General features: G+C 49.1%; 1 protein-coding gene across 1 annotated transcript in view; it reads right to left on the bottom strand.

The window, feature by feature from the left end:
• Positions 1–1,006: 1,006 nt before the first annotated feature.
• Positions 1,007–18,554, bottom strand: part of tenm3 (teneurin transmembrane protein 3) — a 43,768-nt gene continuing 26,220 nt past the window's right edge. Inside the window, exons 11-28 of the mRNA XM_067250334.1 lie at positions 16,839–16,871; positions 16,013–16,249; positions 15,754–15,855; positions 14,848–15,021; positions 14,316–14,677; positions 13,796–14,050; positions 12,997–13,172; positions 11,811–12,046; positions 11,531–11,700; positions 11,259–11,385; positions 8,350–8,534; positions 7,721–8,005; positions 6,560–6,937; positions 6,218–6,399; positions 5,648–5,961; positions 5,282–5,549; positions 4,590–4,720; positions 1,007–3,744 (exon numbers count right to left, since the gene is read on the bottom strand). Of these exons, the coding sequence (XP_067106435.1) occupies positions 2,989–3,744; positions 4,590–4,720; positions 5,282–5,549; positions 5,648–5,961; positions 6,218–6,399; positions 6,560–6,937; positions 7,721–8,005; positions 8,350–8,534; positions 11,259–11,385; positions 11,531–11,700; positions 11,811–12,046; positions 12,997–13,172; positions 13,796–14,050; positions 14,316–14,677; positions 14,848–15,021; positions 15,754–15,855; positions 16,013–16,249; positions 16,839–16,871 (4,371 nt within the window). The 3' untranslated portion in view covers positions 1,007–2,988. The remainder of the gene's footprint in view (positions 3,745–4,589; positions 4,721–5,281; positions 5,550–5,647; positions 5,962–6,217; positions 6,400–6,559; positions 6,938–7,720; positions 8,006–8,349; positions 8,535–11,258; positions 11,386–11,530; positions 11,701–11,810; positions 12,047–12,996; positions 13,173–13,795; positions 14,051–14,315; positions 14,678–14,847; positions 15,022–15,753; positions 15,856–16,012; positions 16,250–16,838; positions 16,872–18,554) is intronic.

The following is an 18,554-nucleotide window of genomic DNA, read 5'->3' as shown; positions in this document are numbered from 1 at the left end:
TAAAAAAAGTATTGATAAAAATATCAAACTGAACAAAGAATGTTTAGTTAATATAGAAAATAGACCAAACACCATTTACTGATGTCTTTTGTTGACTGTTCAATTAAAACCAGTAAAAAAAAAAGCTTAAGACAGAAAATGAAATCATTACAAAAGAAAAAAAGCTTTTTCAGATATCTGTCAACATTTCTCAGAACGAATACAATCAGTTTATAAAGAGTTTTTACATAAAGGAGGGTATGAACTATTAAGCCTGAAACAACATAAAGGAGATTAAGCTATGATGCGTCACATTGATGTTGCTGTAAATGCGTTGTTTAAAGATAACCCACCTCTTGGGTAGGTTCAGGTCACATGGAAAATAACCTTTTTTGAACTTCTAAATAGTTCTTTTTTATGCAGGATGTTAACGAGAGAGGATAACAGACTATTTGTGTTTCTTCTCCAGCACTCTGTATGTGTGTGTGTTTCAGTGCCTCAGGCCATAACAGGAACTGAGAACATTCAGAGCTCATCTCTGTTACTTCATCCTCATCTTTACTGAGCATTTAGAGTCATCGAACATTCCCTTTAACATCGACCTCCAACACCCGCTATGACCCTCTCTCTCTTCCTTTCCCCCCCTTTCTCTCCATCCCTCTCTTCCTTCACCCCCATCTCACCCTCTCTTTTCTCTTCTCTCCCCATTCCTACCCTTTGTCCAACCCTCGCTGCTGACCTGTGTGATCACATTGTAGTTGGTTGTGTTTCTGTGTGAGCATCTTCAGTTGCAGGCCAGGTTAGAGGGGTGGGAAGGGGGTGGCTGGAATGCTTGTGGCTGTAGCCAACAATAAAGTAGTTTAGATGTACTTTAGTGGTACCAGTGATGTCAGCACCTTGTTGGTAAATGATTCCTCTGTGACTATGAATCCAGTGCTTCTGGTATTGCTAGAGGGTTATCTGGTTAGGTTTGATTGGTCAGGTCTGGCCTCAGTTATCCAGCATGTCTCTGCTTCTGGGCTGATAGAGAATAAAAGTGAGATATATATATATACTGACAGAAGGAGGGGAGGTATGTAGAAAGAGAGAGAGAAGGTTTTGTAATGAAGAGAAGCTTTATAGTTGGCGTGGAATTCCGGGCTAAGAATACAGCATGTTACCAAAGTTCTAGAATATTCCTCTAGCTTTCTATAATATATATGGTTGGAAAATGTAGGTGTTCTAATAAGCACCCTTAGCTGCAGAGGTGATGAGCACTTTGATATCAAGGGCTTGATCACAAGGACTTGACCGGTGGTACAAAGCACAACCAGAACACAGCAATACAACTCAGTCGACAGTAGGCTAGCATTAGAAAACATAGGGATTTTAACCCCAGGTTCTCTGTCATAAAGACCAAGCATCTACCACTGGACCAAGAGGACACCACCATGGTCCAAGGGTCTTATACAAGGATAAAACCACCTCCACCACATAATCTAATACATCATGGTTTTGCATGTCTGACATCAATCACTTAAAACAGACACTTGACTAATTCAATACAGAAGTGTCAAAACAAAAAACAAACCCCAAAAATTGTTTTTAGAGTTGGTCGAAATATAATCTATCCAAATGAGAAAAATTACAATTTAAACTACAGGAATCATTTAAGTGCCGAAATCGTTGGTAAAGATTTGTTTCTGTAATTTCAATAAGTATTTCTATACATTTAAACAGGATAGATTATTTAAAACTTATAAAGAGTATAAACAGTGATGCATGACCAGGAAAAAGATCTTCATATTTTTTCAAGATTTTATTTTTAATGTATAAACACTGTACATAAATTACTTTCTCTGAGACTAATATTGATGTAAGGATAAGTGGATTTTTTTTATCTTAAAAAAAATATCCTTAAACATACTCTTAAGTCTCCACATTGTCTTCAAAACATCGCTTGGATTATGATTTCTTTCCATTAGTTTGATTTCTCCTTTAAATGAGCAGTTTCCAAAGTCTTCATGTACACACAAACACACACACATACACACGCGTTGACACCAGTTCCCCCCTCCTTCAGCCATTCACACGGTCACTGATTGTAATGTTAATCTAAATTGTTAAAGTCACTGTTTGGCAGTGTCCCTTTAAGATCTTATGCTGTCAAAGTCACCGGTGGTACTGTCCCTTTAAGATCTTATGCTGTCAAAGTCACCGGTGGTACTGTCCCTTTAAGATCTTCTACTGTCAAAGTCACTGGTGGTACTGTCCCTTTAAGATCTTCTGCTGTCAAAGTCACCGGTGGTACTGTCCCTTTAAGATCTTCTGCTGTCAAAGGTACAGTCCCTTTACAATAAAGAAGTAAGGGATTCTAACACTCAGGCCACGCCTCCTCCCTGACTGTCTGCTCCCGTTTGCCGTGAAAACACACATGTTCTACTGCAAGCAAAACTAGCATTGTCCCTTTGACTATAAGCAAAGTCATAGGTCAGAGATTCAGGAGGACCAATCAGATTATAGACATTAGTCTCCACAGTCCAGGCAGGTGAAGTGGTGTAACGTACAATATGTAAACAAAACATTTTTTCTTCCTTTTTTCAAACATTTTCTGAAGCAAATTCAGGAAGTAATATATATCAAAAAAACAAAACAAACATTGTTTATTTTAATTCCTTTCACAAAGCAGAGAGTTTAGACTCTCTCAGAGAGTTCTCAGTTCCATTCAACGCTGTATCGAGCAAGGAAACAAACATCAGAGAGGTTCTTTAACTAGAGTTGGTCGACTCAGTCTTCTTGGACGGACAGTAAGTTTAGCATATTTCTACATTTCACTTTGTGACAGCTAGATAGGGCTAAACGCAGCACTAGCCTAGGACTTGCCCGTTCCAGAGTAAAAAGAAGGGGTAGCCAGGCAGGGAGTCAGGGGTAGAAGAGGAAGGAAAAAGGAAGGAACTATAAGGGAGGGCAGTCTCTTTGGCGGCCATTATTGTATGTCTAAAACCGTTGTAGTCCCAGTAGCCAGTGTGGTTACCTCTTGCCAATCTCGCTCTGCCTAAGGAACTGGATGTTGTTGGCGCTGTCGGCCAGCTCGGGGTACTGTTCTATGGACAGGACGTAGTAGCCGTCGTACCCCAGCACTTTCCCTCCGCTCAGCAGCTGCCTCTTCTCCCCCTCCGTCCACAGCCTCACCCCTTCCTCTCCCTCCCTCACGCGTTGCTGCTCACGGGCCCAGGAGCTTCCCAGCGCCCTCTGCCGGGCCTGCTCCAGAACACGGGCCTTCTCCTCATCCAGGGTCATGCCGTAGCGCACGTGCAGCGCCAGCGAGCCGAACTGCAGCTCCACGTCGGCGAAGCGCCGCGTGCGTCCGTTGACCACCGTTGTGGACTGGGACACGGTGACATTCACGCCATTCTCCAGGGACTTCTTGCCGGAGGTAAGCCGCAGCGCGCTGAGGTCGGTTTCTGGAAGGCTGGTCTTGATAAAGTAGTGTGTGTCGCGTCCTTCCACCGTGAAATGTAGGTCCTCTAGATAAAAGGCATTGTTGAGCACTGCTGCCACCTTGATGCAGTCCTCGTTGGCGATGTTCAGGGCGTTGGTGATGACCCGGCCCTGGGTGACTGCCAGCATCACGCCCTTGCCGATGAGTGAGCGCACGGTAGCGAACCACAGCCAGGGTTTGTCACGTTCCGCCCTGCGCCGGCTCAGCTGGATCTCAGGCATGCGTTCGAACGACAGGAAGGCCTTTGCCTGGCGTGTCACTTCCTGTTGTACCCCGGAGATGGACTGCCGGGGAGAGAGGAGAGAGGGGGTGAGTGGAAGGGAGGGATGAGACAAGCCACACAGAGAACATGTGAGGAAGATGAGATACAGTGTCAAGCAGAGAGAGAGAGAGAGAGTTGGGGGAAAAAGAGATGAACAGCAATGTGATAGTTGACTTTGCTGCGTGTGCTGTAACTGCCTAGAAGGCACAGTATCAAACAGTTTCCATTAGCTTTATAAACTATCAACACATTACAGTGAAGACCTGCACTGATTGTAGATGTGGCAAGCTTTCTTTAAAACGGTTTTTATGATTCCATTACTCTCAGTATTACTTTGTACTGTGTGGCTTATACCTCCCGAAGGATGGCAACACTAAATACAGTGATATTTGTTTATCAAGAGACAGGAAATAAAATGCTGAGCTTTTAAGTTTATTGCCGTTTATTTGAACTAATGTGGCTTCACTGAATCATAGTGCAGCAGGGAGAAGGAGAGAAAGAGAGAGAGAGAGAGGAAGGACAGAAAAAAGGATAGACGGGGAGGAAGCAAGAGGAGAGAGCGAGGGGAGAAATGTTTTCAAACGGAGACTGTCCTGATAACACAGCTGAAACAGTTACTGGAGCTCATTATCACGTCAAACAACCTGAGTCTACAAAGAGGGGAAAAACTAGGCTGTGTAATAACTGGTTCAATCTCTGTGCCGAACGGCAGACCACCATGTTTTAATGTGTGTGTTAGAATTCAAAGAAGGTGTGAGAGTTTGTATTTGTGCGACGACTGACTCTTCTCGCCCTACACACACACACACACAAACAAAGAGAGAGAGTGGTTATCCCAGCCAGAGCCTGAGGCGTAGGGATACGTACGGGCAAGTCGTCCCACAGCTGGCTCTTCTTCATTTCCAGCGAGGGCTGCGTCAGGTCGAACTTGGGGATGGGGAATCCTGGGATAGCATTGTGAAGGTGGAACCCAAACGTCACTAGCCAGATGTTGATGTCTGTCACCGTGGCAACGTCGAGAAAGAGACAGCGAGGGAGGGAAAGAGGGAGAGCATCAGTTTGCTGTCGTTCCATATTGCTGTGTTTGTATGTGACTGTGTCTGTGCGTGTTCGTATGTGACTGTGTTTGTGCGTGTTTGTATGTGACTGTGTCTGTGCGTGTTTGTATGTGACTGTGTTCGTATGTGACTGTGTCTGTGCGTGTTTGTATGTGACTGTGTTCGTATGTGACTGTGTCTGTGCGTGTTTGTATGTGACTGTGTTCGTATGTGACTGTGTCTGTGCGTGTTTGTATGTGACTGTGTTCGTATGTGACTGTGTCTGTGCGTGTTTGTATGTGACTGTGTTCGTATGTGACTGTGTCTGTGCGTGTTTGTATGTGACTGTGTTCGTATGTGACTGTGTCTGTGCGTGTTTGTATGTGACTGTGTTCGTATGTGACTGTGTCTGTGCGTGTTTGTATGTGACTGTGTTCGTATGTGACTGTGTCTGTGCGTGTTTGTATGTGACTGTGTTCGTATGTGACTGTGTCTGTGCGTGTTTGTGTCTCTGCCACTCACCTGTGACGTACTCCTTAACCTGGTGCACCTTGCTGACCGGGTTGTTGTTCCTGAACATGTACAGGTTGAATGGCTGGGGGTCGCGACCTACGCGGGTCCAAGTGCTGATGTCCGGAGTGGTCCAGCGCCCTGCAGGGATGTCGTAGTCACGGTCACCGAAGTGGAGCAGGCGCGTCAAGGGGTCGTACAGGCCGCCGTGGAAACCGATGACCAGGACAAAGTCGGGGTTGGAGTCGAAGTAGACCTCGCCGTAGGCCGTGTATTGGACCTGCAGAGGGAGAAGCAGATGGTCACATAAAAACACATACCACATCACCTTCACCGTCCTTTACACACACACAAACACACACACAAATAATTGTGTACCTGCTTGAGCAGCAGTCCGTTGCTGCTGAACACAGCCAGAGGAGTCCCAGTGTTGTCGCAGGCGATGTAGAACTCCTCCCCACTGCTGATCTCCATGGCGAACAGGTGCCCCTGCAGGTCGTAGTAGAGCGAGGTGATCTCCGAGGAGGAGTGGTTGTACACGTGCGTGATGCGGGTGGGGTAGTTGAGGTCTGCATAGAAGAACTGCAGGTGCTGTCCCAGGCTGGTCCTGGAGGCCACCCGGCGGCCCAGCCCGTCGTAGCGATACTGGATGGTCCAGCTGTTGCCCTTGCTGTAGACACGCTCCAGTAGGCCTGGGGTCAGAAGCACAGCAGGGGGAGGGAGGAGTGTCAGATAGTAGGTTGGCTGGCTGACCGGAGGGATGACTGGTACTTCATAGATTGGATGACTGACATTTTTTTTTTTTTACAGCTGACTTGATGATTGACTCACTAGACACTCGTCCCACACACTCACTGTACCCCTGGACTTGCCCTCCATGACAACCCTCCGTGACAACCCTCCATGACAACCCTCCGTGACAACCCTCCATGACAACCCTCCATGTACCTTTCGAGTTGTACTCAAAGATCTCTGCCCCTCTCTGCCGTAGAAAGCCGTCCTCGTCCAGCCGGTACTGGACGTCCCCGAGGCGCGTGATGCGGTCACGCAGGTCGTAGCGGAGCGGCGTGAGCCTGGCAGAGTTCCCAGGGTTCAGCAGGTGCAGGTTACCGTTCAGGTCGTAGTTGTACCTTTGGGGTCAAAGGTTGGATTTTATAACTTGAATAACTTTACATAAAGAGATAGTTCAGTTTGAATACTAATACTGCTACTACTATAACTAATAATAAAATACTACTACTAGTGCCAGTAATGCTAGTAATACATGACACAGCGTCCAGTCCTCCATACCTCCACATCATCTTCTCGTTGAGCGACACGGTCTGCAGCTGGCCGTCCACGTCGTACTCGTAGCCGTACTTAGTGGTGTTGGCGAACGGGCCGATCTTGATCTCCCTCTTGGTGACCCGGCCCATGTTGTCGTACTGGATGGTGATCCAGTACATCAGGGATCTGAAGATCTCATACTGAATCTCTTTGATCCTGCCGTGGACGTCAAAGTGCTTGGTGTAGGTCATGACTGCAGTTGAGATGATCTGGTTGATGTCATAGTAGATCACGCCAAACTTTCCAAACTGCTCCACCTTCCCGGAGATGTCATCGAACTGGTAGAGGTCGATGGGGAGGGGCGTCTCGTTGATGACCGCCTGCATGCTGGTCACACGGAAGCTGCCAATACAAGAAAAATGATGTAGTGAGTCAGGTGGCTGAGCGGTTAGGGAATCGGGCTAGTAATCAGAATGTTGCCGGTTCTATTCCCGGCCGTGCCAAATGACGTTGTGTCCTTGGGCAAGGCACTTCACCCTACTTTCCTCGAGGGAATGTCCCTGTACTTACTGTAAGTCGCTCTGGATAAGAGCTTCTGCTAAATGACTAAATGTAAATGATAAGTAATAATATGATTTATTGCACTTATTACAGATGAGTTACAAAGTGCTTGCACGACAAAACACCTCAACGCAAGGTGATACGCGTATGTTCTATATGTGAGGCTGTCCCTAGCGTGAGGTCAAGAGGTCGTGCCGTGGGCCCCTGGAAGGACACATAGATCTGGGAATGTGCTCTGTGCAACCTCTGGAGAGAGCAGGACGCAGATAAAAGTCTCCACATTGAGTTATGACTGTATCACCTGTGTGCCATTTCCCATGTGCATTATTTGTGGAATTTGTGCTGTTTAAGAGCATGTTTGGTGGTTACTATATCTGTACTGTCCGGCCAAATATAAATGCCATCTGAGAGACATGTTTTTCACTCATTCTGACCACTCTGCCGTGGACGGTCACATGATCCGAGCTCATGCTAATAAACAAAGTGAATCCGTTTCCTTGTTGTGCATCCTTGGGCTGCCTTCTGACAGAAATCAATCTGACACAAGGCAAAGAAAGAGTTTCCTAATCAACACTTAAGAGACATTTCAGACACATTCAACCTGTCAGGAGAGCTGGGAGGCACCTGTTGTCGTAAGTGTAGTCGAAGCGAGCGTTGACCATGCCGTCCTCGCTGAAGCGGAAGATCTGCCGGTCCACCAGCGGGCCGATCTGCCGGTAGCGGATGGAGCAGATGAAGCCTTCGCTCTGCAGGTTGACCGTCTTCAGGACTCCCGCCGTCTCGTCGTACGTGAAGCTGACGCGGGTCGAGTCGTACAGGATCTCAGCCAGCTTGTTCTGACGCCGGTATTTGTAGAGGATCCTGCGTCCGGTGCCGAGGTGAGCCACGCGGAGAAGCTGGCCGTCCTCGCTGCACATTAGATTACATGAAATTACATTAGATGACATTCAATTACTTCAGATTATATTACGTTAGACTTCACTCTGTAAACGCAAAGTGGCAGGGATCTGTTTAGCATAATGTGCAATGATCTCTCTGTGGAAAAAGGAGCTGGAAGCAGTGGTGTTTGCGGTGCTGCATCCTCTCAATGCTGTCATAATAATAATACATTTTATTTAATGCGCCTTTCTCGGCACTCAAGGACACCGTACAGGGGTACACAAGACATTAAAAGCAGCAAAAAACTAAATATAACAACATTAAAAACAACAGAAGAAGGCAGAGTAATTGACTGCGTGTGTGACAGAGCGTACCTGTAGTCGACGGTGACGGAGGCGTTGCTCTCAGGCGGGTGGTAGATGTTCCGGTAGTACCCCACAGAGCGGATGGTGTGCATGGTGTGGCGTGCCACGCTGGGCATGGTGACAGCAGAGAGCCGGTCCTGCAGGTCGTAGTCAAAGATGTACTGTCTCTGACTGTGGAGGAGCAGCACCATGGACTGGATACCAGGAGAGAGAGAGGGAGAGAGAGAGAGAGAGAGAGAGAGAGAGAGAGAGAGAGAGAGAGAGAGAGAGAGAGAGAGAGAGAGAGAGAGAGAGAAAGGGGGGAAAGAGAGAGAGAGAGAGAGAGAGAGAGAAAAGGGGGGAAAGAGAGAGAGAGAGAGAGAGAGAGAGAGAGAGAGAGAAAGGGGGGAAAGAGAGAGAGAGAGAGAGAGAAAAGGGGGGGAAAGAGAGAGAGAGAGAGAGAGAGAGAGAGAGAAAGAGAGAGGGGGGGGAAAGGTGAGGGTCATAGTAGATGGGGTGGGGGGGGTAAGGAAGTGTTAAAGAAAGAACAGCGATTGGAGGGGATGGGGAAGGAGGGAGGGAGTACAAGACAAAAGAGAGAGTGGGGAGAAGAGAAAGAAAGGGAGAGAGAGAACACAGGAAAACATTAATCTCTGTAATGAGTGTTAGAGAATGCCAAACGGGGAGCAGAGTAGGCAGGGTGCAGGTATTAACATCCAATCTCCTTTTTTAATTGAGTTATCCTTGACCCTTTTGAATCCCTCTTTCACACACAAACAGCCTTTTGCTGTATTAATGCTTAAGTGCTTTGCAATTAGCGTCTGCTAGCCTTTCACGGCTAGCCACAGCCTCTACCTCGGCTCCAATCCCAGCCTCTACCTCAGCCCCAGCCTTGAGCCCTACTTATCTAATCAGCCAGGCTTCAGTGGATGTGGCAATCACTTAGACACACAGTTGGACACACAAACGCACACATTAGCACCTGAGAAAGGCTAGGGGGAGGAAGAGAGGGAGGAGGAGTAGGGCGGGATAGGGGGGATGGAGGAGGACAGCCGAGCACACCTGAAAAAATGGAAAAGAGGAGGAGGTGTGTGTGTGTGTGAGTGCACATGCATGTGTGCTATTGTGTGCTGATGTTTGAGCGACAACATCAGCGCCTGACATGAGCGGGATAATTCTGGTGAACACTGAATATTTCAACAGGAAAGAAAAAGGGAGAGGAGAAGGGGGGGGGTGTAAGCTGGGGAAAGTGAAAGAGCGAGAAGGAATGTGTTCTATTTGTGTACGAGACAGAGTCTCACATAGATACCCCTTCTCCTGAGGGAAGGATGGAAGGAGGACAAGATGGAAGTGTCACCCCACTGTCACTACACTTCCATCTTGTCCTCCTTCCATCCTTCCCTCAGTTTAAAACACCTCCACTCAGCATCTCAGGGGACACAGGTCACCAGACTGTTTCTACATGCAGGAGATGTCTTAGAGAGTGTGTGTGTGTGTGTGTGTGGTGCCTCTGCAAGGCTTCCTAGGGTGTGAACTTGAGTATGTGGGTATTTCATTGTTGTATACCTCTCCCTCCGTAGCTCTCCCTCCCCACCTAGCCCTGGTCACTCTAAATACACAGGACTGGCAGATAGAAACAGGGAGATGAAATCCATGCAAATGTTACACAAAGTTTCTGCTCTAACAGAAAACTAATATTCCACTGGGGGAAGACAGCATATAGCAGATCTGCTCTCATGTTTATCTCCTTTACTCCGTTTGTGTTTGTACTGTGTGTGTGTGTCAGACAATAGAAGGAGATCAGTAATGAGAACCTCTTTCTAGAGGGACAAGGGGGATTCTAGTCAGCATGAAGTGATCTCAGTGATGTCTCATTTTTGTCTTGTCTCTCTCTCTCTCTCTCTCTCTCTCTCTCTCTCTCTCTCTCTCTCTCTCTCTCTCTCTCTCTCTCTCTCTCTCTCTCTCTCTCCTCATTCTTCTCTCCGACCTTCTTTTATCCACTGTTTTATTACCAAGTCCTTCTCTCTCTGTTTCTGTCCGTTGTAGAATTGTTCTTTGTTTCACCTTCTGTTCTTCCTCTCCTCTCCTCTGTGGGCAACTGAGCCAGGATTCAATCTCCCAGAGTGGCTCTAGTCTCCTCCTCAATAACCCTGCTACAGCCTTAAACCTGGTCCCCCAGGACACACACACACACACACACACACACACACACACACACACACACACACTCTCTGTAGTAACATCTACAAACAATGTCAGTGTTATCCTCTTTCTTCCTCCCTCCCTCCTGAAGGGAATAGGGGTCTCTTTAATGTGGTCTGTGTGTCGCCTTGTATATCTCCAAATAACACTCTGACACTTACAGCTTTCAGGGGGACCAGTGTGTGTGTGTGTGTTACAGACAAGGGGAGATCGAAGAGAGAAAAAGAAAGTGTGTGTATGTGTTGGTGTTGTCTCAGTAGATGACCTTGCTGTGTGTTTCTGCTGACAGTGGGAGAGGGAAAACTAAGAGACTGGTCTGTCACACGCACGCTCACGCACGCTCACGCACGCACACACCCGCCGCACGCCTTTGTGCACATCTGTATATGCTTGTCTGCATCTGCAAGGCATTAGTGTGTCAATTACTTCAGTAGTTGTTCAGAGTTATTTTCAGCTGCTGTGTGTGAACCTGCCCTTGTGCATGTGCTAATCCTGGGGTGTGTGTGTGTGTGTGCCTGCTTGTGTGTGTGTGTGGATACTTGTGTGTGTATGTAGTGTACTGTCCAACAGTCCCAGGCACCCTCGATGTTTCACATGAATATTGTTTTAAATATGTTAGTTTTTTTGTCTTCTTTATTTGTGCGGAAGAATAAAAGTATTTTCAACATTATTTTCTAAATGCTGGTTCTTAATAATTTTTCCGGTGTGTATGTGTGTGTGTGTATCCATCTCCTCACCTTATCCAAGTAAGTGTAGCTCCAGGTTTTTCCGTCAGCAAACACTCGAGAGAGGATGCGTCCCTGGCTGTCATACTCCACTTTCTCTGTGGTGGGGCCTCTCTGGAGCCCTGTCACCTGCCCCGAACTGGAACACATCCAGTCAGAGAGAGAGAGAGTGTGTGAGCGAGAGACAGAGAGAGACACAAGTAGTTCTAGAATGTTTTGAGTTGAACCAACATCCTCAGGGTTGTGGTCACCACCTGACCCCCGGGCTGGGCCCCCTGACCTACCTGGAGTATGTGAGGTTGACTGACAGCAGTTTGCTGCTGGGGACCCAGAGGGTGGGGTGACCTTGCGTGTCGTAGACGATCTTCAGCAGGAACTTCCTGTGATCATCGTAGATCTTCTCCGTGCGGAGCGACCGGTCATAGTCCACAGATAACAGGTTTCGCCCGTTCACCTGGGAAACAAACAAACAAACCGACAGACGATAAATCAAAAGTGAAAAACACCTGGAGGGAAGTCCTCACCGTGAAGAACGCCGATGTCCTCCCGCCGCTCCTCTCTTACCCGTAGCTTGCGTCCGAACACGATGACCTTCCCGCGCGTCTGTTCCTTCCTGAAGCGCCACTCCACCAGGTTCTGCCCGTTCTCTCCCGGCAGCGTCATGTTGCGCCGCGCCACGGTCGGGTTGGCGGCGCCCGCCAGGATGTGAGGCTCCGTCTGGTAGTGGGTGTCCATGCCGTTGGCGTAGATGACCCTCAGCGAGCTGTCGTAGCCCACCTGGTAGCTGTTACGCAGCTGGTCTGGAGCGAGGACGACAGACGGAAGGAGAGCGGGAGGGAAAGGCGGGAAGAAGAGGGAGACATCAGATGAGGTGGGAGGAAGGGGGGAGAGATTCGAGGGGGTGGGGGGAGGAGGGGAGGTGGGAGGAAAAGGAAGGGAGGGAGAGATGGAGGAGGTGAAGAAATATGAAGAAAGTCAGAAAGAAAGGATATGGGCAAGGTAGGGTTGACAGGGAGATATGGTTGCAGCAAGGAGGGTACAAAAGGGATGTAAAGTAGGGAGGGAGGGGAGAGAGGAACATTGGAGTTTCTCACTGCCTAACGTGAAGGATTGTTCTGTAGGAGTCAGTGTGAACGGGAGCGTGGCTACAGGGAGTAAGTGTTCTGTTCTACACCCACCTCTAACACTCTCCCCTAGTGTCTGGCTTGTTTCTCTCCGTCTGCCCATTTGTCTGTAGCTCTAAACCTCCTTGTGTCTCTCTCCCCTTCTCTCTCTTTCCTCTCCCTCTCTCCTTCCCTCCCTCCCTCCCACCCTCCCACTTCTCTCTCTTTCCTCTCCCTCTCTCCTTCCTTCCTTCCTTCCTTCCTTCCCTCCCACCCTCCCCCTTCTCCCTCTTTCCTCTCCCTCTCTCCTTCCCTCCTTCCCTCCCACCCTCCCCCTTCTCTCTCTTTCCTCTCCCTCTCTCCTTCCCTCCCTCCCTCCCTCCCTCCCCCTTCTCTCTCGTAGATCTCAGTACTTAAGAGTTTTAATATTTAAGCGTATTGATTCCTCAGCCCTTCACCCCAGTGAGCTGCTCATTATAAACAAGCTGATCACATCAGTGACAAGCAGCAACAGTCATTAACGCTGACTTAATTTGTGTGTGTGGTTAATCAAGGCTTCATATCGATGGAATCATCAACATTCTGGAGGACGAGGTATGGGCACACATTCCAAACACACTGCTTCTCTCTCTCTCTCTGTCACTCACCCTGGACGAGTGTGTAGAAGGAGTCGATGGAGGAGAGGTTGGTGGTGATGCTGACGTCCTCGTCTCGCCCCGACGTTTCTATGTCAACCGTGATGGCACCCGCCATGTCGCCATGGAGATTGGTCACCACCCCCGTGGGGAAGGTCACGTTAGTCAGACGACCTTCGCTGTCATAACTGGGGGGGGGGGGGGGACAAGGGGGGGGGGGTGGCAGGAAGTGATAGAGAGATGCAGGGAGAATGAGGAGTGTAGACATTAGAATGAGAGAGAGAGGGAGAGAGTTGAAGCAAGGGAGAGAGAGGCAGAAAAAGAAAGGGGGGGGGATTTAGAGACAGGAAATGAAAAGAGAGAGGGAAGCAGAAAAAGGAATTGAGATTAAGAGACAAAGAGTGTGTTAGAGAGATGTCAAGAGGTCCTGGTGAGAAAAAACAGTCTTCTATCTAAAACCAGGACATATTAGCATATTCTATTGATACCTCCCACTCCTTCAGCAGCAGGGAAGTGTGTGTGTGTGTGTGTGTGTGTGTGTGTGTGTGTGTGGTATCCTTTCACTGTGTTGTCCATTTGTCTGCTTTTTAAACTGCTTCTCACAAAGACAGACATGAAATTGAAGGTTTTATATTGGTCATTTCAAGTTGAGATCAACAGTAGGTTGAAGATTTCAGCCTGAGCCAAACCGATGCACTTACACACACCAACCAATTACCTTACAGGCACACTTACCAACACCCTCCCCACACACACACCAACCAAACACACGCATCACATCACACACACCCATCAATCAACCGATACTCACTCATAGAAGGTGGTCCATCCTATCTGGATACTCTTAGTGGCGAGCAGTCCGCTGTTGCCATGGTAAGTAAACAGCACCAGCTCCTGCCCCTGTGTTGTCATGGTCTTCAGACCCCCGTTGGTCCCGATGGTCAGCCAGATCACCTGGTTGTCAGGGGCGACTACCCTCACAGGCATGCGGTTGGGGTCGCGGCGAATCCTCAGGGTGTTGCCGCTGCTGTCCGTTACCGCGGTAACGTCCTCCTCGTTGCTGTAGCTGTAGCATCGATCAGTCGATCAAAGTTAAAACAGCACTCACACTTCGAGTTTAGAAAGTCATGCCATGTACCTCAATAAATATACAAAAATACATCACACTAAATATTTCTACGATTTCTATAAGATCTACCAAAACATTTCTGAAATGTGCTCGACAAATACATTTAATCAAGACATTACTAGTGACAAAACAATATTCAGTGTGGGATGCTAATTCTGCTCAGTAATATTGGAGGCGGGTGAAGCAGGAAGGAGAGCAGCACCTGAAGTTGTACTTGTAGTCCCCGGTGACGAGGGACAGGGTGTACTGGTGCGTGCCGTTGGCATCAAACACATACAGCTCCTGGGAGGCGGGGGAGGCCACCTCCAGCCACCCGGGCCCAGAGCTGGGGGACAGCGAGGCGGGCGGGGGCTGGTTCTTCCGCACGGCCCGGATGCGGATGTTTCCCAGGTCGGCCACGTAGAGGGTCCCGTCCGGAGAGACCACCAGCGAGGACGGGGAGTTGAGGCGGGCGTCTTTGGCGTAGCCGTCGCCCGTCTGGTAGCAGTCGCAGTTGGCGTCGTTCTTGCAGTCGCATTCGGAGAGGGCGCCGGCCAGGTGGGTGATCTCCCCGTCTGTGGACACCTGAGAGGACCGAGGGGGACGGATGAACAAGGAGAGAGAAGACAGGACTGAAGAGGTGAGGACGAAGGCCTGACCAACAACACAGCCCCAGAGGAGAACCCCAGGAGGAGGCAGGAGAACCTCAGGTGAGAACTGTGACCCCTGACCTCTGACCCCTGACCCCTGCCTACCTGTCGAATGCGATGGATCTTCTTGTCGTCCGTCTCGGCGATGTAGAGCATCCCGCTGTAGGACAGTGCGATGGCTGTGGCGCCCTCCAGCATGGTCTGGCCTGCCCGCTTCCCCAGGGTGTACTCGATCCCCGGCACCTGGCAGTGCATGGGACGGCCCGCCACGATGCGCACCTGGGGAGAGGGAACACACTCTGGGTCCAGGAACAACAACACTGATAACGTTGAGCTACGCACAGCGACATCTGTCTTTGATTGCAGATATTGTATTTATTATCTGCTGGAGTCGTGTGGTAGGGCTGGATGTGCTACAGTGGTTGCTACTAGTGGATGTGCTACAGTGGTTGCTACTAGTGGATGTGCTAAAGTGGTTGCTACTAGTGGATGTGCTAGAGTGGTTGCTACTAGTGGATGTGCTAAAGTGGTTGCTACTAGTGGATGTGCTAGAGTGGTTGCTACTAGTGGATGTGCTACAGTGGTTGCTACTAGTGGATGTGCTACAGTGGTTGCTACTAGTGGATGTGCTAGAGTGGTTGCTACTAGTGGATGTGCTAGAGTGGTTGCTACTAGTGGATGTGCTAGAGTGGTTGCTACTAGTGGATGTGCTAGAGTGGTTGCTACTAGTGGATGTGCTAGAGTGGTTGCTACTAGTGGATGTGCTAGAGTGGTTGCTACTAGTGGATGTGCTGGTGATACAATATACATGCTGGAGTGTTGCTGGAATGGTACTGGTGTTTGTGCTGGTGGTACAAGATATGTGCTGGAGGGCAGAGATGGGATGTACTTAAGTACTGTACTTAAAGTAGATTCTTCTGGTATCAGTACTTTACTTCACTATTTATTTTTTCAGACAACTTTTTACTTGTGCTCACACTATCAGCGTGGTGTTTCTATGTGCTGGAGTACCTGTCTGTTCTCAGTGATCTGCAGCACTACGTTGTTGTCCAGGACGTAGATGGAGTTATCCATGGGATTGATGGCCAGGTCTGTTGGCCACTCCAGACGCACCTGTGGAGCAGCAGAACACATCAGAGCACAGCTGAACACAGAGGACAGCAGAGAGTTCAGGAGGGGACAAACAGGTGCTGGAGGTCTGCAGACTGAGGACAAACAGGTGCTGGAGGTCTGCAGACTGAGGACAAACAGGTGCTGGAGGTCTGCAGACTGAGGACAAACAGGTGCTGGAGGTCTGCAGACTGAGGACAAACAGGTGCTGGACTCTGGAGGTCTGCAGACTGAGGACAAACAGGTGCTGGAGGTCTGCAGACTGAGGACAAACAGGTGCTGGAGGTCTGCAGACTGAGGACAAACAGGTGCTGGAGGTCTGCAGACTGAGGACAAACAGGTGCTGGACTCTGGAGGTCTGCAGACTGAGAACAAACAGGTGTTGGAGGTCTGCAGACTGAGGAGAAACAGGTGCTGGAGGTCTGCAGACTGTGGAGAAACAGGATGTGGAGGAGGATTACCCTGTGTGACCCCAGAGTTCAAGTATAACAGAAGAAGTTGAAGAGGAGGATGGAGAAGAGGAAGAGGAGATGGACTATTAAAAGGTAATGGCCATAAAAGCTCTCTCTTGTTCAACTCTGCAGCAGAGCTTCAGCACCTCAATTATACATGCTGAAGTGGCACTCTGGGTAGCGGTGCCAAGTGTGTGTATGTGCGAGAGAGGGAGGGAGAATTTGGGGAGTGATATTCCACTCACAGGAGTGGACCATTAACCTGAGGTCACAGCCAGGGTCCTGAAGGTACAGAATACCCCACACACTTCATTTTAAACCAGGGAGGAGAGATGGAAGGGGGGGGGGGAGAGAAGCTAAAAAATAAATCTAAATTCTTCCCTTCAACTTTCCGTCGACTAAAAGTTTTAGCTTGAGTCACTGTCGGGTTAAGGAAGCTCTCCTGAACAGAGAGAGAGACCAGAGAGGAGCAGTTGAAGCAGAGTGCGTTTGCGTGGCAGCAAGCGATGCGAGAAGCAGAGGGCCGGCAGTCACCTTGGGGAGGGCGAGCATGCCGTCCTCGTCCCACTGAGGACAGTGTAGAGACACAACACAGGGGTGTGTCTTCTCTGCCTGGGAATGTTCATTATATCCCTGTGACACGGCTGTCTCTGCCACTGCCATGCTGGAGACACACTGCACAACCCGCTCGCTCCACACACCCCGGGGTGAAGCAGAAGGGCTCTTATGTGTACTTCTCCAGCTCTAGTTTCCCTACAATCTCTCTTTATTTCTCCCAACCTCACTTTCTTCTCTCTCTCTCTCTCTCTCTCTCTCTCTCTGGCTCACTAGGGATGTGCTCTCTCACTCTTGACTGTGACAGCGGAAAGGAGAGAAGGAGAGGAGGAGGATGGGGACTCGGGCCAGGAAGAAAGGATGTGTGGGGGAAGAGAGGGATGAGATGTAGTTGTGTCCCTGGGGAGGGAGGATAGTTGAGCCTGCACAGCCGAGGGGGGTAGCGAAGTGGAGAAGCGGTCCGCCGAGGTCACACACACACACACACACACAATGGACACATGCCAGCTCTCAGAGCTGCATACTAGCAAGTAAACAGATGAACAGATGCACACGCAAAGACACACACAGTGGCTGAGAGAGACACTGGGGAATATGGATGGGAATAGGAGTCCAGCTGATTATACATCTCATCAGTGTGTAGCCTGTAGACACACAGGGAGACAGACTAGTACAGTGTAGCCTGTAGACACACAGGGAGACAGACTAGTACAGTGTAGCCTGTAGACACACAGGGAGACAGACTAGTACAGTGTAGCCTGTAGACACACAGGGAGACAGACTAGTACAGTGTAGCCTGTAGACACACAGGGAGACAGACTAGTACAGTGTAGCCTGTAGACACACAGGGAGACAGACTAGTACAGTGTAGCCTGTAGACACACAGGGAGACAGACTAGTACAGTGTAGCCTGTAGACACACAGGGAGACAGACTAGTACAGTGTAGCCTGTAGACACACAGGGAGACAGACTAGTACAGTGTAGCCTGTAGACACACAGGGAGACAGACTAGTACAGTGTAGCCTGTAGACACACAGGGAGACAGACTAGTACAGTGTAGCCTGTAGACACACAGGGAGACAGACTAGTACAGTGTAGCCTGTAGACACACAGGGAGACAGACTAGTACAGTGTAGCCTGTAGACACACAGGGAGACAGACTAGTACAGTGTAGCCTGTAGACACACAGGGAGACAGACTAGTACAGTGTAGCCTGTAGACACACAGGGAGACAGACTGATACAGACAGGCAGACATAGACAGTGAGGGAGACAGACAGGTAATCTGGGCTCTAACTGTAAGATCATTCTGTCCAACTCCCCAGTAAAGCTGACAGCAACATTGTTTGATAGGTTGATCCTTCAGAGTCACTGTCTAACACCTCCAATAGCACGCTCACAATTGTGATTGACATATCTCATTTCCTGATAATCCTCCAATCATCATTCTGCGTGGGGACGGGAGAAGGGGGCGACTCTGACAGGCCTCAACAAAGAGGGAGACCGGGAGATGCCATCACGTTTCAAGCAGAACTGAAATGCGCTTGATTCATGTCAAAGTCGGCCCTAACAGTGTGGGCCTGAATGGCTTCACTGCACTGAGAAAGTCGGATCAAAGACACCCCAGTGTGTTAGACAGTGTCTGCTGGGGGCTGTTGCCTGGTTCCCAGGGTGTAGTTAGCTGGTGGTTGTGCT

This window comes from Osmerus mordax, chromosome 14, assembly GCF_038355195.1.
Source record: "Osmerus mordax isolate fOsmMor3 chromosome 14, fOsmMor3.pri, whole genome shotgun sequence".
In the NCBI taxonomy this organism is placed as follows: domain Eukaryota; kingdom Metazoa; phylum Chordata; class Actinopteri; order Osmeriformes; family Osmeridae; genus Osmerus; species Osmerus mordax.
Note: the sequence above shows the minus strand (reverse complement) of the source record. Positions and strands in the feature narration are given on the sequence as shown.